We start from the raw sequence: 24796 nt of genomic DNA on the forward strand, positions 1-24796 counted from the left end.
GATGTCCACAGGCAGTCGTGTCTCTCGCCGAACATCATAAAGTACGGGGTGAACCCCATGGATTTGTGCCTGGTGCAATTGTACGCATGTGCCAGTGCTTCCACGTGCTTGCTCCATTCGTCTTTCTGGGAGCCCTTTAGGGTACCCAGCATATCGAGCAGGGTTCGGTTGAACCTCTCCGGCAGAGTGCCTCCCTCTGGATGATATGGAGTGGTCCTAGACTTCTGTATATTGAGCAAGTTGAGAAGCTCCTTGATAAGCTTGCTCTCAAAGTCTCTTCCCAGGTCGGAGTGCATCCGATTCGGCAGCCCGTAGTGGATTAAGTATTTCTCCCATAGCACTTTAGCCACCGTTATCGCCTTCTGAAAGTTGGTATGGAATGCTTGGGCATACTGCGTATAGTGGTCGGTCACCACCAGCTCGTTGCCGATGCCTCTGGAGTCGGGCTCTATGCACAAGAAGTCCATGCAGACTAGATCCATGGGACCGGAGCTTTTCAGATGACCCATTGGGGCTGCATGTGTGGGTAGAGTCTTCCGCTGTATACACCTCTGGAACTTTCGGCAATGGCGTTCTACAGACTCTCGCATTTTTGGCCAGAAGAATAGGTCCCTAGTCCAAATGTCTTATCTACCCCCAGGTGTCCGTGGTCGTCGTGCAGGGACAGTAGGACATGATACTGCAGATTTCTGGGCAGGACCTACTGTCTCCGGTTTGGGTGATCGTGGTAGGGGACAATCCTGTAGAGGAGGCTGTGCTCTATATGAAACTTGTTCCATTCCCTCATGATGACAGCGATGGTGTCGGCAGGAGCACGACTCGCCCAGGAGGGATCGCTTGGTAGATGGCATGGCGTATAGCTCCAGACACTGTGTCATGCATCTGGTACTGTACCAATTCCTTCCATCCTATGATGGTGTCCTGGGTGATTGCCATGCCTTCTGGGTGACCGTAAGCGGCTGGGAGTGCCTTGGATTGGCACCCAAGCTACTCTTAATTCTGAGAATGCCACCTTGTCCTGCACTATGGTAGCTGTTGAACACATTGCCGAATCCCAGGTCCAGGGATTCCTTCCCGAGGGCTGTCAACAGACGTTGCACTCAGTCCCGTCTTCTGGACAGAGCATCGGCTCCAATGGTAGTTTGATAGTGCTGCCAACCACCTCTGGCATCCAACTTGGCGGAAGTTAGGATTTACATTAATGGGTTATTGTCGGTCCGGACCTCGTGAAGCTTGTCGACAACCGCCCACTTGAGTGCGAGGAACTCTAGCTTGTGGATGGGGTAGTTTTGCTCCGATGGTGTCAAGCTTTGACTCACATACGCCATGGGGCAGAGGCCGGCAGGGTATTTTTGATGGAGTACTGCTCCTAATCCACTGAAACTTGCATCCACGTGTAGAATGTAAGGATGCTCGGGTCGGCGTAAGCTAAGACAGGGGCTTCCGTGAGGCTTTTCTTGAGGCCGACGAAAGCCTTTTCGCGGGCAGATGTCCACTTGTCTCCGAAGGGTAGCTGCACAGATGTGGCTTTCTGCCAAGTTTCCTCTGGGTAGATCTTCAGGAGATTGTTGAGGACATTCGCTTTGCTGGAGTTGCCTTCCACGAAGTAGCGGTAGTATCCACAGAATCCCAGAAAGGACCGCAGTTCTATCACGTCTGGTCTGGGCCAATTCACCACGGCTTCGACTTTGGTGTATACAGTAGGTATGTGAAACGGGTGAACTGAAAGTTAACCCACCAGGCGCTCAGAAAGTGTTAATGAAGCTATAAACTGGTAGTTAAAACGTAAACCTGGGATTATGATCGCCACTACCCCCCCAGCAGAGCCATCAAACATATAATTCTCAGCAACTGGCTTACCATAAGCACCAATGAAGTTTGAGATAAAGCAGGAAAAACTCACAGCTGGGGGATGTAGTATCGTGGCTGATCTCTCCTCTTAATTGTAGAAGCTGCTGATCCTGCTGCACAAGACTCCTCTGTATAACGCAGTAAACTTGATGCTGATCCACACGAGCAGCCAGCACTATCTTCGGCCGCCAACCCTGCACCCGCTCCGTCGCGGTGGGTGGTCACCTGACCGGCGGCAGTGCCGGGACTTCCGGGTTCGGCAGAGGAACGCAGGCACACCAGTAATAGCCCGGCGTGCACGCAGCAATCAGTGGTACCATGGAAATCCTTCCGGGGGAGGTCTATACGCTGCACAGCCGTAGAAAAAAACTTCAGAAAAGGCTGATGTAGTGACTAATAAAAAATCAGTGTATAGGTATAGAATTGAGTAAGGAGCTCAACCAACTCCTTGGAGGTGATTTCTCCCACGGTTTCACGGTGCATTTGCACAAGTTGAGTGGCTGGAGACACTCGACTAGATGCTGCCTCTTGATGGCCTCTGAGCAGGATCATTCGTCGAGCATGTGAAGGGCATGTTTCTTCCATGCCTCGACTCATTCCTCCCCCACGGTGTGTGTGTTATCCCGGAAAAAGCCTTGAGCTTGTGGTAGTTCTGGGACTGTGAAGATTGCACCAGGGCCTCCACCAGTTGACGTAGTGTTACCCCCAAGTCTGAGCTTCCAGTTGACATTCGACTGTGGTGTTCAGATGGCCAGCTATGGACATACCCTAGACTAGTCCCGTCTCCTCTGGGGGTATATGATGTTATTGGGTTCTCAGCCCGAGGAGGCATCTCTAGCGTAGTTCCTGGACTGAATTTTACTCTGCCGAGAAATGGGTTGGAGTAGATTAGTGAATGCCCCGTAAGCAGGGCATCGTATGTCCTTGGAGTGTAGGAAGGACATGGCGCTTCCGCTTGATATGTTACCTCGGCCGGGGCCTCTGAACTCGAAATGGCCATGGGTATGGGTAAATCTGGGAAGATCAACGGGCAACCCACAGCCAGGCCTTCCCGGAAATGCAGGACCAAGGGGGTATCTTCCTCCTGTATTTCACGGCCAGCACTTAGACAATAGTCCAACAATATGAGGGGTGCCACTTGCGGCCTATATATTGGGCGTGAGCAAACCCATGGAATTGGCTCAGGATGTTGCAGACTGCCTGTGGGGGGTGGTTGTGGGGACATTGCCCACCGCGACAAGGAGATTCCTCATTTTGAAGGGCCCACTGACAGACCTCTTGAGCAGACAGTATAAACATGATGTCACTAATTTAGACTGCTTATTTGGGCACCCCAGGTCTGAATCTCAGCAGCGCCTCCAAATGTAGCCCCCTTTCCCCTGTGTCTAGGGGGAAACTACATGTGGTGCGTTACCTGAGTAGCTCACAGAAGGCCTGATCCTCCTCTGCAGGGAGCCTTGGGTGGTCGTGGTCTATCTGATGACAGCTCCTCCACCAGGGAGGGATCCAAGCGCAGTTGGATAACCCCTTCCCAGGAACACACAGTAAAGAATAAATATACAGTGATATAACAACTTATCTTTACTGGCAACACATAACTCTGCAATACCATACCCCCAGCACAATAACGCCACCGTGGTGAGACCCCCAAAGTACTGAGGTGTCCTGGGCACCAAACTACCCGGTGTCTACAGAGTTAAACCCACCCAAAATGTGTGGAGTAGCGTTACCCACAGTGTGTGTGTGGCCCTTGGTGCACGTAGATGGTGATACCTTCCCGGGCACTCCAGTACCCGGGTACCGCTGAAGAACACAAAAGATTCGTCTGATCTACCGATGTATGTTGGTCTGGCCCATCCAACGAAGGCATCCACCTCTGCGTGGTGTGAACCCCCGCTGGAGGGTCTCACCATAAGTCTCTTACTGCGATGGTAGTCGGGTCCCAGGCCGCAGGTCACCTCGCGGCGTCTTCTCGTGGACACTTAGACACTTACATCTTAGCTGCACCAGTGTTATCTGTGGCCTTCCCTATATCAGCTACAAGCCACAAGCTATAGATGACCGGGGCCTAAGGAGCAAATCATAGAAAACACAATATAACTGGCGCCTAGATTTACCATACAACACCTAAGGTGATCACAGATCAAGTATCAGACCAGTCCTTAGTGTCCAATCAATATCAGATGAGTCTTGATTGATGTCTCATTACATGTGGAAATAAACAAAGAAAAAAAAAGAAGTTATATTGTGTTTTCTATGTGTTTATGTTGACCTGTATCGGTCATAGTTTCTAGGCAGCCTAGACCTTTAATATAGAGGTTTTTTTGTAATCAGTTTAGTAATCATTTTGACTACATTATTTTAAGCATTAGCGCTGTAAGCATTTATTTTTCTATATTTTCACAATGCCCTCTGGACACTACATCTCACTTTGCTCTCCTGTCTCCAACTGGTGCAGGAGGTGCTAGCGTGCCATATGTATAAATCTCCCTGCAGGAGATCCTAGAAACCCTATTGCCCGCTGCGTGTCACGTGGTGTGCATCCCTTAGGCTCATGGGACATGCAGTCCCTGCGCGGAGCCTGCCTCTAATGGCCACCGCAACTATACCCTTCTGCGCATGCGCACTAACAATCAAGATGACGGCCCCCTACTTCCCGGCTGGTCTACCCCCACTCCGGTGGTACCCGTACGCCTCTCAGCTGCAGCCTCCCCCTTCCCTGCATCCAGGTAAGGGAAACCAAGGGGGACATGGCAACACACATGACAGAGATTCCTTAGCTCACATTTGGGCTGACCTAAGGAAAAGATGATGTCTTGATGCTCACAGAAGGACTGTATGCTGACAGCAAGACAAGGGTACATGACCTTTATACATGGACAGACATTTCCATAGCACACAAGGGTGCTAACCCAGGAGAGCAGAGGCCTTCCCTTACAGCTACAACAGAAACAGAGGAGGGGGGGAAAGGGGCGATGGTGGCGGTGGGTGGTGTGGGGTGTGTGTTTCTAGCTTAGCTAGCCACCCAGTTAGGGAGGGCTGGAGTAAAGGTTTAGATATTCTCCAAAGCAGAGTAGGCCTTTATTTTGTTTATTTTGAATGTTTTGCCTTGTTAAAGGAACAGGCGCAAAAATGCAGGGATTTAATTTCACCCTAATCTGTCTCCATTAAATATACCTCTGCACACATCTCTGAAACCATTACATATACAATACTGATTAATGCCTAAATTAAATACAAAAACATGATATATATATATATATATATATTTATTTTAAAACCTTACTCAATCTACGAACGTAGTGCAAGCACCCTCCAGGCATTGAATACTATCAGCTGGTCGAAGGATGTGGTTTCCAAAATCTTGTTGGAAGAAAGGCATGGGTGTCCCGTTAACACCCACAGCCCCTTTATCTTGGACATTTTATAAGTGCGATTGCATTCGTCTGCGTGTCAAAATATATTTGCAGTTTCACATTATGTTTGCCCTTTTCTCTTATTTTTCTAACTTTATATTTTTATTTATTTTATAAAACAACAAAAGATAACATTACAGAATTTTGAAATATCCATATAATATTGGGAAGGGGGGGACTGAGGGATACAAAAGTGAAAAAGGGAGGTGAGGGGGTAGGTGTAAGATGCAGTTCAAGCACTATCCTACGTGTTTTTTTTAATAAATCAGTTCTGTACTATGAGAAAATGCTTGTAGCATTTAAAAACGAAAACATTGTAAAAACATTTGGAATGTATTCTAATGTAGCAAGCATTTTCGTTTCTATAGCAACCATTTACCAAGTCACACCCCCTTCCTTTTGTGAAACAAGCTCTGGCGCTTGAGTCCTACCCTCTCTCTAGCAGTGCACCAATTGTATCTAGTGACCGCCTGGTCACATGAACATTGCATCTTGGGTCCTCTTCTGCAGCAGTTAGTGATTTAATGAACCCCCAATACAAATCTTTGCCAATTGATCACAGGAGAACGGATCGATTAGCTAAGTTGCCAATCACTCGTCAGTGTGTAGATTGTATTGATGCACATATCGAATGGAATTTTTTTTTTTTTTTTTTTAAACGGCAGCTTGAAGGCTCTAACACATCAAGGAAGCCCATATCCACCTTGAGACTGACTGAGTTTAGTATTGTTTACCCGTTTGTTGGTTAATTTTGTGTACTTTAATTTAACCTTTATGGGCTCTTTGTACTCCTTGTCTATTTGTTTTAATCATGCACACAGGCAGTGGCAGATTTCTCATTATGCAAGATAGGCCCGGGCAATGCGCATTCTCGGCAGGAAACGTGACATGACACTGCGTCACATTGCCATGGCGACAGCACAGCACCAAGTACCAACAGGCGGCATTTTTTTAAATCGACACTGCACGCAGGAAAGAAATCTGTTTTCTGAGCAACATTCTCTAATTGGGACACAGTATTGTTTTTCACTCTTGTACTTTATATTGGAGTGTTTTTTGCGCTTTTATTGTTTCTTTTCCTGTTCTATAAAAAATGACTATGGGCGGCAGACTTATAAAGCTTTGGCCAGAGTAACTGAATGACCCTTACCAATGCAGACGAACAATTAAGTATTTTACTATATATTTTTTTGTCATATTGTATGAAGCATTGGGAATTTGCATCTTTTGTTGTATACCTTTGGTGACACCATATAGCACTCCTTTCGACAATTATATGACATGGCTTGGTGCATGTTGGTGTTAGAGATTTCAGGGTTTGGGTTTGTTCTGTTTAATATTGAGAAACTGTTAACTGAAACGCAAGTTCAGAAATCACATGGAGACATTTTATATTCAGATTCTTATTTTTTTTTATTATAATTAGTATTTATTTTTTTCCAATAATTTTTTTGCTGCCCACCAAAACATGTGCTTATTCATTGGCATGTTAAAAAAAAAAAAAAAATGGTTAGCCACCCCTGGTCAAAACTATATGTGGGTTTTATCAATAGAGCACTGAACATTTGCATTTGATCACGAGAAATTAAGAAAAAAAAGATCAGAATCATCCAAACAAAATTTTTTTCATTATGCATAGCAGGTAATCTAACAATAAAAACTTTGGGATGTGAAATATACTGTATTGCTCCTTTAATAAGATGGGGAGATTTAAGATACTTCATTAGAGAGAAGCTTATTGGATCGGGTGAAATACAGAATGAAGCAACTTTTTTTTTGAAACAACCTTTACATGAAATTCCTCACATGCTTCACTAAATTTAAAGATGAAAGAAATACCGTATATGTATATCCGTTTGTGCATGTTATAGATTTTGATGACAATGTGTTTAAAAAGTAGATCTAAATTGAATGTGCTATTTCATTGTAGACAAGGGGAATTAGGATATGTATCTATTAAACATGTGAAAATAGTTCATTGGCCTTCATGGCTGTTTTTTAATGATACATAATTGTAATGTGCATATTAAAGTTACTTGTGTGAAACGCTCACTCGTTGAGAAAGCACTGATGTGTGAATCATGTAGGTTTCTAAATACTTTATATACAGATGTGTTGGGTATTTACTAATAAATTGTGATTTTGAATGGATTCTGGTCCTTAATATGACCGTGGCACAGTGCAGTTCTGCTTAAAACCTGTATTTTTAAAAAATCTTTATCAAGCACTTACCAGGGAGACACAAAGTTGAATGCAAAGGAATACCATGTAAAGCGGAACAGGAGCTCGGATGTACAGAACCAAAGTTCTGAACATGTAGTTGACTGCTGATTTATACTTCCAGACAGTGACTTACCTACAGTATATGAGGCTTGGGTTTAAAATGACCAGATACAGTATAGTCTGATGACTTGGTTGAATGCGCTAGCACAGATTTTCCTTCATTTATGATTATATCCGTATGGTTAGGCTGCATCTAATTTGTAATGAACTATTTTATGTTTGTTACAGTGTCTCAAAAGAAGTTCATTTGGATTTTACAGGTCTCTTTTGTCCACTGCGCAGCTAGAAGAGCAGAGCACCATCCTTATGGAATTAACCTGTGTATTGCTTGCGATAGGGATCTTGTCCTCTGGTTAGGGTGCAGGGTGTGGATCCCCTAGTGCAATTTCATAAATGCAGGTGGGAACAATCTGGATAACATACAAACTTAAGTGAAAACATTTGATGGAAAGGGAATTCGCTCAGGGATCCATTTCTTTTGCTAGTTCAGCTCCATTTCTTTTGCTAGTTCAGCATTACTTGTCAGAAGTGGTCCCCTACGTTAAAATGGTTAGTTGAAAATGTGCAGGGCCATAAAGCACTGCCTGGGGGGAAAGATAAAGAGGTTGCTAGTTTTGTTCATTGTATTGGGGTTCTTGTTGTTAGACGTGGAATTTGAAGGTCTTGAGGGATTTAATTTGTCTGCTATTGGGCTAAATATTTTTAATTTAGGAATTCATGAGCATTCAGAAAGAGCTCTATTTATTGGAGAGGGTGCGTCCAATTTAAGGTCTTGGTAAAAGTGGGTTAAAAGAATGATTCTGTGGTTATTGATGGTTGATGATTTTATAATGCGGTATAGGTTCCTGGCTGAGGGCCAAAGCCAGTGTTATGTCTTCGGCATTGTGGCACAGACATGAAGAATCTGCCACGTAAAAGGTCTGCAACATGCAAATGCTTGCGCTTTAACCCAAACTGTAAAGTTTGTGCTTGTAACACAATCATTGCCAAGTGAATTATTAGTAGTGAAATGGTTCAACATGCAGGATTGTGCTGAACACAATGTATCAGTCATTGAATTTTTTTATTGGACTTAAAACAAAAATATAACTTTTTTTTACACTTGTTAACATTGCCTATTGAAATACAATGATGTCTATCATGTCTAAATACAGGGCGTCCCAAAATGAATACAGGAGGGCCCCGGGTATACGGCGGGTTCCGTTCCAGGTGCCCACCGTATAGTGAAAATCGGCGGAAAGCGGATCCGGTGATTTTCAGTTGTTTGCATGCGCAAATCGGCATTTTCACCATTCTACGCATGCGCGACCTGTGGTCTGCGCGCGCAAACTACAGTCTGCGCATGCACGCTGGGCGCAACCGCCCGTTCTGTGCATGTGCTACTTAGGATCCAAGATGGCGACCCCCTTCTCGGTGCCGCTGTATCGGCGGATCGCCGAGAAGCGGGGCCCTGCTGTATACTAAAAAGAAAGTTATCCAACTTTATTTTTGGTATATTCATTTTGGGACGCCCTGTATATAACCTCTGCTTTAACAATGTAGGACTTCCGAAATAATCACAGATTTTTTTTTTTTCCAGTGTGCGGTTAAAGTATTCTATAACCGTTGTCTTAGACGATTAGTAGTAGTAGTGTATGATTTCTAAGGAGAAAATGTGACAAAAACACATTGTTTGGGATTTCTTACAATGCATCTGATTTCAGACGCGCTATTAGAGAGTTGGAGTTCTGCAGAATTCAACAATATAATTATAGGGTTCCATTAACAAAAAAAGGTTGAAAACCACAATCTACTTGAAGAATGACTGCATAAGATGGTTTTTTTTTAAAAATCGCTTTTTAATTGTGGATAAATAAAGTATAGAAAAGTCTTACAATACATGTACCAGAAAGTGTGCAGCTAAAAATACCTCAGTATAAAAGCCACCAGACTAAAACGAAATAATCAGTAACATTCCAAGTGGTTATTTGTTCACCAAAACGTCTACTGTACATCTGTATATGGCATGTAAAGAAGACCTCATCACCATAGCTGGTGTTAAACCGATCAGGTTGATAATATTTTGAAAGATAGATTAGCCTGTTACAGGTTTACTGTAGGAGACAGGCAGCTGCTGTAAACCAGTGATTAAGATACTGGTTTTCCATACACACTTTCTGTTCTACCTTTACCTCAATTACACTGTGTGATTTAGGGTAAATACTGTATGCTATGAGATGGCTACACGTGTGCCTTTAAAATATCATTACAGAGCACTATGATCATCAATTATAAATGTTCAATAGTTGCAAATTTATAGCACTTTTTGTATGTTATCAGGCAAGTTTGTTTTAATTTGTAGTCAAGTTTACTCAGATCAAATTATTTGAAACCATAAGAAAAAACAGATTGTCAAATGCAAAAAAGAAAAACATAATTCAAATGCAGCCACAATAATTTTATTTACAAAAGTAAATCAGAAAATATTTTCAGTTAAAGAAACTTTTTTGAGAAAATAAACATTTAAACAATCATTTTGGAAAAAGTTGTTTAATAGTGGAAATCCATCTTTTACTACTAAATTTTTGCAAAAGATTTTGATACCATGAAAGTGCGCAAATTGCAGAATTCTTAACCCTCACCATGAAGCAAGTATATCTTATATATTATTGTAGTTTAGTATGTTAACATACATATGGAAACTAGAATACAGACAGCAAACAAGTCTGATTTAAATTTGATTTCTGTGGAACTTATTTTGCCAAAAGCATAGAACAAGGCAGCAACAGTAAATGTGTACGAATCGATGCTGCTCCTTGAAGAGCATTTTTTAAACAAAACACCCTCTTTAGACACCAATGAAAACTCAAAGACAGCTGAAAGTCAGACTCAAAAATATTTTGAAATTACCAATAAAAAGCTGGCTTTCCGTAGAGCTTTTTACATATCAAATTCAAAAGAATACTGAAAACATAACATCTTCCTTAGCTCTGATTACCTTCTCATAAATACGTCAAAAAGAAAAAAAAATCCAGTTAAAGAGGCGATACGAGATGATTTCTATGTCCTATATCATAGATAACAAATAGCTGTATAGAGCACAAATTCTTTTTGCATTTATTGATTTCCAGAGTCATCAGCTCCTTCCTCTTCTGCTTCTTCTAAACATGGCTCTGCATTAAGGAGGCCTTCACATGGCTGTTGGTTGCACAGCTGCTGAGAGACAGAAGAATGTTACTGCTTGCTCATGAATTCAACACGAAAGTTCAGCATTGTTGCCATTTAAACGCCTTGACCACTTCTGTCAACATTAGCTATATTTTATTGGCCCAAACCAATGTCGGTTACCCTTTAACATAATTCACTTCTTTTCAGCCGCGTCTTTTGCATTTGTACTAAAACAGTCATGGCAATGACAGGATTTAATTGCCCCATTTAGTAAATAAAATAAATCTATTTACTGTAAAACAAGTGATATTTACATGGTACACACAATTTAATTTGCTTATTTTTATTAAAACGTCTGACTCATTAAAACTTTATTACAGGCAACATGATAAAGATGAGCATATGTGCAAGTAATGAACACAAATGTCACTAGTAAAATTAATGTAGAGATGAAGTTTAGTTTTACCATTTCGTAGAAGCACACACACTTTGAGCACACAATAATTCAACATATACTAATCAGATATAAAGTGTATCTGCTAAACACACGGTCGTCACCGAAGCTTACATTTGAATTTGATGTAGCAGCTGTTGCAGTACAGATCATGGTTACGGATCCTGACTTCAGCTCCGAATTGTGAGCCTCCAAGATCGCATTCACATGCAACACACTGTGCAGAAACACAAGGGGGTTATACCAGAATACAACACACTATTTCTTTGGATGCAAACCCAGTCTAAAAGATATATCCAGCACAGCCTGAAATCACTAAAGTAAGCAGCAAAGCAATCGTACAGTCATCAATGGATTAGAAACCAGTCGGATACAGTGAGCAAGCTTTGTTATTTCTTTATGCAAACAAAAAGCAGAAGCGATGGTGTTAGTTATTGAAATCCCACATAAGATACCAATAAAAGAACAGTCAACAGTAAGGAGAATGATTTGGCACCAATTAAACAGGTGTGTTACAGACATATTCCATAAAATATGACCAAGCTTTGTTGTCAAAAGTCAATCTGGGCTCTATTAGGAAATAATAATAATAAGAAGAATAGTTCATTGATATGGTCAAAATTGTTAACAATTTATTCAAAAGATGAATTAAATAAAAATATCTTCTGAGTTATTACAGCTGCTGAATAAATAAAATGTGCATATAAAAACAGAAGAATGCATTAATATGCACTGGTATCGCTATCTCACTGTCTTGTATAGCACACATAGGAACCCTGCTCCTACAGTATGTGCTTTAATATAAAATGAATCATTAGAATGCTTAGTCTTGAAAACTCATGTAAAAGCAACATCATTGGAAATATTTTTTTTTATTATGATCCAAGGAAAGTTATGATCCCCTTAAATAATTCTGAGACCAATATGGCTCAATTGAAATTTATATATAGAGACTTAGTGTGTGATTTTAATCCACAGCACTATTAGCACAATTGCTACAGTACTTTCAACAGATACTCAGCACCCAGTCAATACAAGATTGTTACACTGGGCTCTTATAAAAAGGCTTCTTTTAACCCCTTCGTGATAAAAAAGCTCTTATCTTTGTAACAAATAGCTTCACTATTTATTAGAGGAGTTGTACAAATCACACAGATTAGTTTAAATTGGGTTCTTGGTTATGTAAATAAAAAAGTGGCAATATCTTGCATTGTTTTTAACGCCAATAGTTCAAACAAAATGTTTATTTTTATTATAAGACTCCAATGTCTAGAATGTATATATGAAACCACTTTAAATTGGGTAATGGCTACTAATTGAATTCATTGTACACCGTTTGAACCATTGTATCTTGCACAGTTTCCCCCATAACTGCATGGCTCTTTGTTGAGCAGATATGCTTTTAATATTTTCCATTTCTTTGATAATGAAACAATTATCTGCTAACTTCCTTGTCTGAAAGCCAGATATTAATGTCAAGTCATGGGAATGTGCTTGGTGGAACATGTATACTACAATGATGCTCTGAAGATGACACCACCCATTTTGTCCAATATAGGAGTTTAAAATCTAAATATATAAAGCTCCAAGACTATGATGCTCTCCAATATTGATTAGTAATAGTTTAAATTATCTCCAGAACCTGGGAGTTCTGCAAGTAGATCAGGATTTTTTGGAGGAAGAAAAATAAGAATATAGCTGAAAACACAACTCAATTCAGTGGTTTATAATTTGCAGCCTAAATATACAGCAGGTCTATTGCATGGAACCATGTCTGACACACCATGGGGTTAGTATTGCTATCCACAACCATGAATTAGATCAATTGTGTATTCTGAGGATTGCGGTTTCATTTAGATGTCCTCCCAAACTCTCACCTTAAAACAATGTAAATGAAAACAAAGACCAAGAGATTCGATGATCATGGCCGCTCCTTTGCCCAGATTGTTTTTACAGTATGAGCACAATTTCTTCCCGCTCACTGACCTAGATACAGAACAAGAATGTGACTGATCCCGTTACAGCGGTGAAGTCTAAAAAAAGGCCTGGAATTTAAAGTCAAAGGGTAACTAAAACCATGCATCCTTAATGGCAACCAGCGATAGGGTGATGTGACGAACGCTGAAGCTTCATCTGAGAACTTGATAAATAAAGAAGGCTTTGTTTCAAGGAGTCATGTGTTAAACAATGTAATTACAATATAATATTATTACATGTGAAAAAGGGAACATTAGCTAAAGATTGAAATTAAATTAAAAAGAACATAAATAAGAAACATCTGCTGGACTTTATTTTACATGAAACTATGGGTGCAAAACAAGAATAGCTTGTACTGCGTTATGCTTAGTAAAATGTAGTCGTACGGTACCGTATGCCTTAGGCCTGGGACATAGTAGTGTGAGCAAGGCTGAGCCGTGCTGAGCCGCGCTCACACTCGGCACTGAGCCCCTGCAGCCACAATGAGAGCGGCTTTAGCAGGGGCTCGCGCACGCTTCTGCACGCCTGCGGAAGCGTGTCTTAACAAAAGTTACGTTTCTGTCCATGCCGGAGCGCAGGGCCGGTCAAGTGAGCGGTTCGCCCAATGAGGGCGAACCAGTTCCGTGACGTAACTGGCCCGCCCCCAGACACACCCACGGACGGCGCGCGCTCTAATGCCAGGGAAAGCACCGCTTTCCCTGAGCCTCAGCACGCCTCCGCACGGGCAAAGTGTCTATGCCCGAGGCCTTACATGTGTTTTAATGGAATCGCATGTAAATTAATTCAGTAAAGGATAACAGTTCTTTCAGACTGTCTAACTGAAAACCCTAGCACCTGTATAAGCTCGAGAGAAATCTCAAAATTCACAATACAATCCTTGGAACGCTGTGGAAAACTACAATGTTTGCAAGATCCAGCAACGACAAATATATGAACTGATCAAATTTATCAGAAACTAGGATACATGGATTTAGCTTACTACAGGAGCATAATGCCAAAACTGCTTACTTATTGCGCTGTTGACTGTCTGCTTGTGTTGAGGGCTGAGTCCTGGGCATTGTAGAAGGTACTCCAGAAGTCTGGGAATAAGGTGCACTTCTGACAGAGCTTGCTGAAGAATGCGTTAAGCTGGAGGATGGGTTGCGCATGTAGGCACGGTTAGAGGTGGAAACAACCGGAGGACGACTGTAGTCTTGACTTAATGAGGATGATTGGTTTGCCCAAGAAGTTCTCGGAGAACTTGAGGTAGAGTCAAGGTTATCTAAAGATTCCCCTCTGAGAAGAGAAAAACATTTAAGCATAAATGTTTTTTCTCCCCGTATTTATACAGATGTAGCTGCTGGCAAGTTACAGTGGGATATTATGCATTATCAGTGCCATTGAATCCTATGAAAAGTGATATTCTGCGTGATCTGTAGGTAGAATAAAGCAGACTACATCTCCACAATCACTGTAAACCCTCTGCTGCCAGGTGTGCCATTACAAAGTAATAGCTTGCTCACCCCTCTAGCAGAAAATGGGTGAATTGTGCCACTAGTATGCCACTTACACATTCAATGTCAAAGACTTCTATCTAGCAAAACCTCAAATGCAACCCTTACATTTGAAATAGGAAGCAGGAACAGCAAGTTACTAATAAAAATAATAACATTTAAAAAAAACAAAAAAAAAAAAACATTTTTAATGGAAAATGTTTTATTAATGACCACAAAACCAAAAAGTCCCTTATTAACGTAATCTCTCCCTCTGTGTCTTGTAATTGACTAACTTTACGGCGTTTACACAATGCACAGACGTATTCTTAAAATAAACCAACTACGGATAGACTCATTTACCTCATCATCGAATTTGGAAGAGTTGACGCATTCTTTGTAATACTAGAACTGCGCTGCCTGATCCAACTGTTGTCATTATGAAGGGGAGCTTTTTTCCTCATTTCCTGAATGATCTGCTGCCTCTCCAACTCTGCATAGGTCTGTGCTTGCTCTTTGTTTGACCCCTGTTGCGAACTTCCCGAATTCCAAGTCATTTCAGCATTTCTGTGGTTATCTGCATTGTAGTAAAGTAAACAACGGTTTAACATTACCACATTTAAACTTACATTTATTTGATATTTATTATCCGTGTTCTGCCGAAAGCTCTTCTTCCAGTAAATACTGGTTGACACTATAGATGCACTATACAATGCTAGAAAAAGGAATTCTAGTACAGGCGTACCCCGGTTTAAGGACACTCACTTTAAGTACACTCGCGAGTAAGGACATATCGCCCAATAGGCAAATGGCAGCTCGCGCATGCGCCTGTCAGCATGTCCTGAACAGCAATACCGGCTCGCTACCTGTACCGAAGCTGTGCGCAAGCGGGGAGACTATAGAGCCTGTTACACATGCGTTATTTACATCACTTATGCACGTATGTGACGATTGCAGTACAGTACATGCATCGATAAGTGGGGAAAAGGGAGTGCTTCACTTTAAGTACATTTCCGCTTTACATACATGCTCCGGTCCCATTGCGTACGTTAATGCGGGGTATGCCTGTATGTAAAACATAGCATTAATGATATTGGTAAAAATGGTTTATGGGAAAGATAAGTGCATTCCTCCCCCTCCTGTGCTCCCTTCCCTCTTTCCCCAGGAGACTCTGCCCCACCATCCCTTTCTCCAATGCCACAATCCTTTTCAATCCCTATCCTCACCACCTCCATTCCTTGTCACAAGCCAACCTCCACTCTCCATGCCAACCCCAGTAACCTCATATACCCACTCCTTGTTAACTCCTCACCTCCCCCATGACTTCCCACTCCCACCCCAACCTCCTATTCTCCTTCTGGAATGCCGGATCCATTTGTAATAAGACCACTGTCATCATCGAATCTCTTCCCACAAAACAATCTTGCATTTCTCGCAATCACCAAAATACAGATTCCCACCAAAAACACGGCCACCCCCATTGCCCTTATCTACGCAATCATACTTCACCCATACCCCACGTCAAATCGGCACTGGAGGAGGAGTTTTTTCATCTTGGACACCTGTCCCCAATCCCCTTCAAATGCTATGCCTGCTCTCTTTCCCCCTACCCATCACAATCATCATAATGTATCGTCCTCCTGGCTTACCCACACTATTTTTCAATGAGTTTTACTCCTTGCTCTTTTCTCGCCCTCTCCGAACCCCTTTGTGACTTTAACCTTCACAACCTCATCTCTGCCTCAGCCTTCATCCCCTCTTTTAGACGCTCACTGAATCTTTCTCCACACACATACACGGAGGCACCCTCAAGGTAAGATGTTAAGCAGTCCCACTCAACACTCCTTGTACCACCTGCCGGTCACCTCCTCTCCACCATCCTTTGCATCACTCTCCTCCTGCACCCAATCCCATTTTTCACAGAAACCTCAAATCCATTGATCAATCCTCCCTTACCTCCACCTCTTCAGACCTCCACCTCTTCAGTCCTGCCCCTACTCATCATTTTCCTCTCTGCCATATCCACCCTCAACTCTGCATTATCTCCTCCCTCTATTGAAATCATACCACTGCACCCTGTACGTCCTACCACAAGCCACCTCAACCCTGGCTTACCTGTTTACTCAAAACACTCCATCTCTCCCTTTGCACAGTCGAGAGATCATGGAAATCTGTTCCCCCATCTTCACTTGCCACCTTCTAAACCCTCCTCCACCAATATATCTCCACTCTCAAAATCACATCAGCAAATATAATAGAACACCCTTAAAAAATCATTATCCTCTCATCCATGACAACTGTTCTCCACCCTAAACAATCTGCTACGACCCTCCCCATCTATCTCACCTAAGCCACCCCCCTCAGTCACAGACCATGCCTCCTACTTCCCACAATTTTTTTTACATTCGTGCTTCCTTGCCCACCGCTGCCCCTCTCCATCCACCACCCCTACCCACTCCTCCTGCTAAACCTCTGACTATGATCTCCTCTCAAATGCTCTCATCCCACCACATTCCCTTCTGATGCTATTCAACACTCTATCCCCCTTCAACCTCTCCCTATCCAGCAGACCATATCCTTCAAAACTACAGTAGTAACCCCTCTTAAAAAAAAAAAAAAAAAAATAAAAAAAAATATTGCAACCCTGCCCTCTCCAACTATCGCCCCAACACTCCTTCCATACTACTCCAAACTCCTTGAGCAAATTGTTCACAGCCATCTCTCCACCTTCAACAACACCCATTCCCTCTTTCCCATGGTCCAGTCTGGCTTCCGTCCCTCACACTCTAATGAAACTGCCTTCCTCATTAACAACTTTCTCTCCCAAGCTCGTTGCTCCAAACTCTCCTCCATCCTCATCCTTCGACACCATGACCCACCTCACTTACCTTCACCCTCACCAACCTTGGCATCACTGACATCACCCCTCAGCACTCTCTCTCCCACCGCTCTACTCTGTCACCAACAATTCATTCTACCCACCAGCCTCAACGAAGGTGTGCCCAAAGGCAGAGTCCTTGGTCCTCTCCTCTTTTCCCTCAACACTGCCCCCCACCCTCTTTGACCTCAACTCGTTCCATGGATTCAACATCCATTTTTTTTGCAGACTACATCTTTCTCCTTACCACTATTGTTACCCGCACTTTCTACCCATATGTCTGCCTGCTTTTCTGCCATTTCCACCTGGATGTCCTTCCACTTCAAACAAATTAATCCAGCTGAATTCCTCTACCTTCCTGCTTCCTCCTTCCTCCCATCTTCCCCGATCACCAACACCTCATTTCACCCTCCCCCACCCCCCTTCAGCTCACAACCTTTGAGTCACCTTCGACCATTCCCTCATCTTCGCCCGACGCATTAAGTCCATCTCTACCACCTGTCGCTACCACCTCTACAACGTTAGAAAAATGTATCCACTCATTACTCTCGCCTCAAACTTCTCATCCACTCCCTCATCTTCACCGTCTCGACAACTGTAATTCCATTGTCTGTCTCCCCCTCTACTCCTCCAAATCCTGCCAACAAATAAAAAACACTGGAGTTGCATACTTAATTTCCCCTGTTCTGCCCACGCCACCCCTCTCTCAACTCCACCTGCAACTCATCCTACAAAAATCTTTCTTCAAATTTCTCACCCTGGTCTACAAATCTCTCCATTGTCTTGCCCCCACTTACCTTTCAGCCCTCCTCTCGCTACACCCCCTCCTATCCTCTTCGCTCCCTGACTGCCACAACTCTCCCCCCACCCCAGCCTCCTCCCGTTTCATTACATTACTCGCCACACATCACTGGAACAACTCCCCTATCACATCCAATCTGCCCCCTCCCCAACTATCTTCAGAAGCCAACTCAAAACGAATCTCTACTCCATCACATTCCATGATCCTTTAACCTCCATTCCCTCCCTCACCAATGCTCATGATCTCCCCTACCCTCAACACTTCCAAAAGTCTATCCAAAACCCTCCAAAGTCACCCACCTTACTGTCAGACCAATCACCATGCCACTGACAAGACTAAATCCAGTGACCTGCCCACCAACCAAGCTCTCAATGCAGCCAATCCAAAGCCCGACCATAACGTTCCCACCCAAGCCAACCCCAAAGACATTAACAATGACTCTGTAATCTAATCTATATAAAACCACACCTTTGTTTTACTAAGTAATGAAAAGCCCTGGATACGGGCGCTATATAAATGTTGTTATAAATATGACAAAGTTCCAACATGCATGAAAGACTTGAGACCCCCCAAAAAAACAGATATTAAGTAAATATCCTTCAACATTGAGTGAAGCTACTCATCCAATAAATTACTGGTACAATTCAATTTAGCACTATATTGAACTAACAGCATACATAGATAGTGCAAATCTTGATGTTTGTATTTATATTAAAGCAACCAGAAAGGTATAAATATTTGAAATAATTTTGAAAAGTATGAATTGTTATCAATAACATGGGGGGAGGTGGATGTAGTTTATATTGTTTTAACTGTTCTATGATTAAGTAAGCAGATTTATGTACACCCCTCCTGATTGGACTTGGACAGAGGTTAAAGATACTAGCATGTAACAAAATAAACAGAAGATGAGGCCATTACAAATCACTAACCTTTCCTGGCCACCAAACCCTCTCTTACCCATCAAGACAGGATTTGATCCTTTGTATGATCCATGTTCTCTTCCTTTCCCAATCTTCCCTCCTCCCCTCTGCCCTCTCCCTTCATGACCACAACATATATTTATAGATTATGCTCCACCCTCCTTATTTCAGTTCCCCATAACCATGAAAAAAATTCAATAAAAACAAATTAAAATTACAAAGCCTTTCAACGAATGTAAACATGACAACTTTCTAAGCTCGAAAAATACTTGAACTTGTCCAATTTTACAGTACAGCCTTAGCAATAGTTTTTGTACATTACACAACACTGAAGCATTTGCACAGCAGAGGCAGCACAACATTTATTAATCCGCAGGCAATTTCTAGCTTTTCTAATACAAACACTTCGAAACAGCCAGGACAAACAGTTATAAGCACTAAAAATAGTACAAGCAGCCTTCCTATGCATGAATGCAGCACCAGATTTCATTGGAATCAAAAAGCACACCCCATTTTTAGCTTCCATGATTAGTTCATGATTTGGTGAAGCAAAAGCGCCAAGCTTTACTCCCACCTTTATCTGGGTCGGCATATTTCATCTGATTAAGTATTTGCTTTCTCTCTGTTTCCATTTCGGATGGGGATCTGCTTGACTTTATCTTCAGACTTTGCATTCTTTTTTGTTCATCTTCAAACAACCACTGAGCGAAACCATACGACGGTTTCTCATTTTCACCTATATTTAATGTTTCAGGTGATTAATCCGTTTCTAAAAATGATTTACCATTTGGAGGAGTTTGTCAGATGAAAATTAAGTTCCCTTAAGTTGCAACAAAAAACTTATTCCGATATTAAGTTATTCTCCTAATATTTATTTTAAATGTTTGTCAGCAAGTTCATGAAAAACAATATACTCTAATAGCCCCTGCGGATGCTGGTTAACCTGCAAAACGCGTTGGCGAGTTGTTGTGGCAGTTACTGCACCAGACCATAAGCTATTTAGGAATACTGGACAGGACAGAGACTGCTGGAAGTCCGCTGATTTTCTTCCTTTTGCCGAATATCAGAACTTGAACCTCACCGTTGAGCCCGATTTACACTTCTAATATGTGAGTGTAATAGCATCCACCTTTTTCATATACACTGTGTGCGATTCAGACATACTGCACTACATGTGTTTTTGTGTGTTTCTGTTCTATGTCTCCGGGAACTTGCGCTCTTAGGCTGGGGCCATGGTACCGAAGACTTTGTGTGGGCGTCCGCACGCTGAGCAAACAGACTGCCTTAAGGCAGTGTTCGCGTCCATTCGGCGTGCGGGCACGTACACGCGGAAGCAGGAGGGGGCGCGTTGCATGAGAAATTGGTGAAACTGATTTCTCAGCGCGACAGACCGGTCATGTGAGCGGTTCGCCCAATGAGGGCGAACCGGCTCTGTGACGTCACTGGCACGGCCGGTGCGCATACCATGGCCAAAAACCGCACCCGCTTTAAGCGGGTGACGTCATTGCTGCGTGGGCCTCTGCACGGGCGAAGGCACTATGGACCTGGCCTTACTCTATTCTATACATTTCTGTAAGACCCCCGGAAGGTCTTTTTGTTGGAGCAGCACACCAGAAGTCAAGAAGTGGTTGTATTTTTTTCCATTTTGGCCTTGCGTTAATTTACACTTAATATAATCACACTGTATGCATCACTTATTTTTTTATATTACCTTTGTGAGTCACTTATAATCACCTAGGATTGTCGATGTTTGGGTAATTTAGCTTTGGGTCCTACTTGTTTATATTGGTTGACTATATGACTACAAACCGTATGAATAAAGATGGTTTCAAGTACAATAAAGCATGGTGAACCCAGATATAGGTTAAAATAAAACAGAGTAAATAGGAACTGGAAAAAAGCAATATTATTTTACAGCTTTGATTTCTTGTTCCCATATTGCTTTTAGAAAAAAGCTGCAGGCCTTGAACTGGCAGATCTTATTGGACAAACTTAAAGGTTTATATATTCAGAGCCACATAATGAAGATCCGGTGTTTACTAAATTGTCACCAAGGATGACTAATAAGAGGAGTACAGAAAATCAATATTGTCATTTATTCACTTCCAATGAAGGGACAAGCTTCACCTAAAAATCTCAAAATATAACAAGATCCATAGATAAATCTGGCGAAAAATTACTATTTAAATTGCCAGTGAGATTCAACAATTAACATAAGAAAATGGAACGACAGATTTCTATTACAATACTCTATGGTTTCAGCACAATTACTTCTCAACATTCTACATCTGTAAGTAGCAATGTCATTAACTCATTACATTTCATCACTGTTCTAAGTAGGTTGCGTTTCTGTTTAACATTTTAAAATAGTTAAGACCTGTCAGACTTTCCCCAAACGCTAAAGGATTAAGCTGTAATACAATGTGAGCAAAAGTAATTGCAATGCTTGGAATAATTATGATATATTAGGCAACCGAGAAAATTGTAGCCTTTTCATACATGCAGATGTAACATACATTATTACACTCACTGAAGTGTCGTCTTCAATCAGCCGTGTGAAATGGGGGTGGGTCAACTTACTTTTAGCTCGTTGACCAAGTACAATAACATCTGATACACCGCTAGCTATGCAAGGACACAACAATCACTATCCTAATGGAACAAAACCATGAAAGAACGAAGCACTTACCATTTCCTTGAGCAGTAAAATCAATCAAATCTGAAACATCTTTGACTTTATCCCTGAAATACACATTAAAGGATATTAGTCGATTGCAAGCAGTGTTCCCCATTTGAGATAGATCAGATCAAGAGAAAATGAAATTATTTAATAACAGAAAATGGTAATGGACATACATGAAATGGCAAATAAAATGGGATATCTAAAAAGCAACCTGAGTGGGCTCAAAAGATTTACAGAAGGTACGAGGGAGTGTTTACGTGTGCTTAATGTTCATTTTCCAACGTGAACTTTCATGGTTTTTTTCCCCACAAAACTTCAATTAACTTCTAAACTATACATTTTGTCCATAAAATGCTGAAATATTTCCACTACTGCCTGTTCACAGCACATAGTGTGACCATTTGTAAGGGAAGAAAAACCAACCTAAACAATGTACAAGCAGTAATTGACATTGTGTAATGTATACGAGATAAACGAACCTTGTGTAAGATGTGTAATCGGGCTCTTCAAAATTCTTGGATAATCTTGAATTAGTAGATCTAAATGCAAGACGAAAAAAAGAATGCAATAGTTTACATCTCCTTCACAAAAAAAAAAATGGAATAGTTTACCATTGTCTACATGTCCTTAACAATTTTTTTAGTGATCATACTGCATTACAGAACCTGATGCTGAATTTCATTTGTGTGCTTTGTAGTAGAAGTGATATGCATTTTAAGTGCTTGGTGTTAGAATGTGTATCACTTGGAGCACAGCTGTGAGCAAGCATTTGAACAGCTATTGGGCAAATCTGACAACACATCCTCAGATGAGGACTTCCATTTTGTTATATCTTCAACAGAGCTTGGGTTGTGGCGCTGCAGATTGATCAACTATGAAATATACAAAGTCACAAAGGTTATGTTGGAGGAAATTACATCACAAAAAAACAAAACTTTCCTCCAAAGGCTATTCCAACTAATGTTTAAGCATTATTGTTAGATTACAGTAATGGTTAATCTACAGCAGCCATATAGAGTTGAAGAACCATTGCACTGTTAATTTGTATACTTATTGGCTGCTATGGTTAAAGCTATTACATTAACAAATGTTTCCTGTAAGAAAACAATGCGATACTCCTGTAAACTTCACTTGTGCTGCCCTCTGAACTCTTCTGCGCCACAGCTGCAGACTAGATGTGCAATTCTTTCGTACATCTGCACAAATCAGGCAAACTTTGCAAAACGTTTGCCATGCATTAGAAGTCAATGTGCATGGTAAATTCCCTCACTGAAGCAAATGGCATCAGATCACACCACCGTAAAAACATTTGTGCAGCAAATTGCAAGACCTACACACAACTCTGCCAGACCGAAAATGTGACAAAAACTTATAGGCAATAGAGAACTCTATCCAGGCAGGGCCTCTCGTGGAAACCACATGAAAACAGTGTGTGTTTTATCAAGAGGGAGGATAGAGTGATGCTTTTTATATAAATGCATCATATGCTCATTTTGTAAGATGTATACAAATATGCCGGTTCTAGCGTATCAACTTCAAGGAACGGTCTATACAGACCTGAGACGTGCGCTCTGCTGCTCTTCCTCTTGTGCTCTATTTCTCTGCTGCTCCTCCTCCTGCACCCGCTTTCTATACTGTTCATCCTGTGCTCTCTTTCTCTGCCGCTCCTCTTCCTGTGCGCTCATTCTCTGCTGCTCCTCTTCCTGTGCTCTCTTTCTCTGTTCATCCTGTGCTCTCTTTCTCTGTTCATCCTGTGCTCTCTTTCTCTGCCGCTCCTCTTCCTGTGCGCTCAATCTCTGCTGCTCCTCTTCCTGTGCTCTCTTTCTCTGCTGCTCCTCCAAAGCCATCTGGCGACACCTCTGTTCTTCTTGCTTCCTTTCTCGCTCACGTTCCTCTTCCCATCTCCTTTCCTGTCCTCCGTCTTCCTCCTCACTGCTCTGTAATTCATCAGAAATGTCGGTCCCTGCTGTTCTCCAGTTTGAAGTCCTAGATACATTGGTATTTGATTTCAGAATGGTTTCATCCTGTGTATAAAAAAAAAAAAAAAAATCAAAAGCAGACATTTACATTTTCTCTTTTACACTATCCAAGATCATACATATGATGCAAAAAATTGTTTGTTTTACTTCCCTTAGCCATTCTGCTCACTTCACTGTAAAATACGACAGTCATTTACGAGGTTATAGAAATGCATTTAATTTTGTGTGTGCAGAGAAATTGATTTTGGAACTGCGTTTTCCTCAGATGTAAGCCAATGAACCAAGCAATAAATGCTGTATATACTGTATTGATATTACTACGCTTTCTGTATTTTTGTACATAAATTATAATCTTTACAATTAAAGTTACCTGTAGTTATATTAAAAAATAAAAAATACTGTACTATACATTATGTGAAGTGGGACTGCAACTTTACACAGGGTATAAAAACAAAGATAAATATACGTACTGGTACATTTTTAAATAGATTGTGTGCACACGAAGATAGCAGGCACTCGGGACTGAATTAATGAGAACTTTTTTTAGTAACTAGACATTGCCCTTCACAAAGGATTTATGTCTATTTACTAAATAACAGTTGCACCATGCTACTGTAGTGCCGACGAGTATTCTAAAACAAACCTGGGGCAATCACCAACAAGACCCAGGTACATGCTGGGTACAAACTGAATGGGACGGCCAGGGACCCCTGCTGTGTTAATCCGATGGGCCATTAGTCTGTCTGCAGAAATGTCACCGAAATGTTTGCAGCATGTACCTGGCTCTTGTTGGTGATAGCCCCAGATTTCCAAGGCAAGTTTAAGGCAAGTTTTAGAATACTCGTTGGCGCACCTGTAAGTCCTGACTACCTGCTAACTACCTTGCTATGCCCAATTTTCCTCTATGAGCACCAGGGTGGGGTGGGGGGGA

The 24796-nt window shown here is 41.8% G+C and overlaps 1 protein-coding gene across 11 annotated transcripts in view; it reads right to left on the reverse strand.

Annotated features, from left to right (window-relative positions):
• Positions 1 to 9966: 9966 nt before the first annotated feature.
• Positions 9967 to 24796, reverse strand: part of LMO7 (LIM domain 7) — a 166452-nt gene continuing 151622 nt past the window's right edge. For 9 of the 11 annotated variants that reach the window (XM_075590977.1, XM_075590978.1, XM_075590974.1 and 6 more), the window contains 9 exons: positions 23444 to 23910; positions 22366 to 22425; positions 21893 to 21945; positions 19778 to 19939; positions 14964 to 15177; positions 14137 to 14403; positions 13029 to 13137; positions 11266 to 11368; positions 9967 to 10745 (listed from right to left, as the gene is read on the reverse strand). In XM_075590977.1, the coding sequence (XP_075447092.1) occupies positions 10720 to 10745; positions 11266 to 11368; positions 13029 to 13137; positions 14137 to 14403; positions 14964 to 15177; positions 19778 to 19939; positions 21893 to 21945; positions 22366 to 22425; positions 23444 to 23910 (1461 nt within the window). In that variant the 3' untranslated portion in view covers positions 9967 to 10719. The remainder of the gene's footprint in view (positions 10746 to 11265; positions 11369 to 13028; positions 13138 to 14136; positions 14404 to 14963; positions 15178 to 19777; positions 19940 to 21892; positions 21946 to 22365; positions 22426 to 23443; positions 23911 to 24796) is intronic. The other 2 variants (XM_075590976.1, XM_075590980.1) reach the window with 2 other exon arrangements.

Source organism: Ascaphus truei, chromosome 3 (genome assembly GCF_040206685.1).
Source record: "Ascaphus truei isolate aAscTru1 chromosome 3, aAscTru1.hap1, whole genome shotgun sequence".
Taxonomy (NCBI): Eukaryota; Metazoa; Chordata; class Amphibia; order Anura; family Ascaphidae; genus Ascaphus; species Ascaphus truei.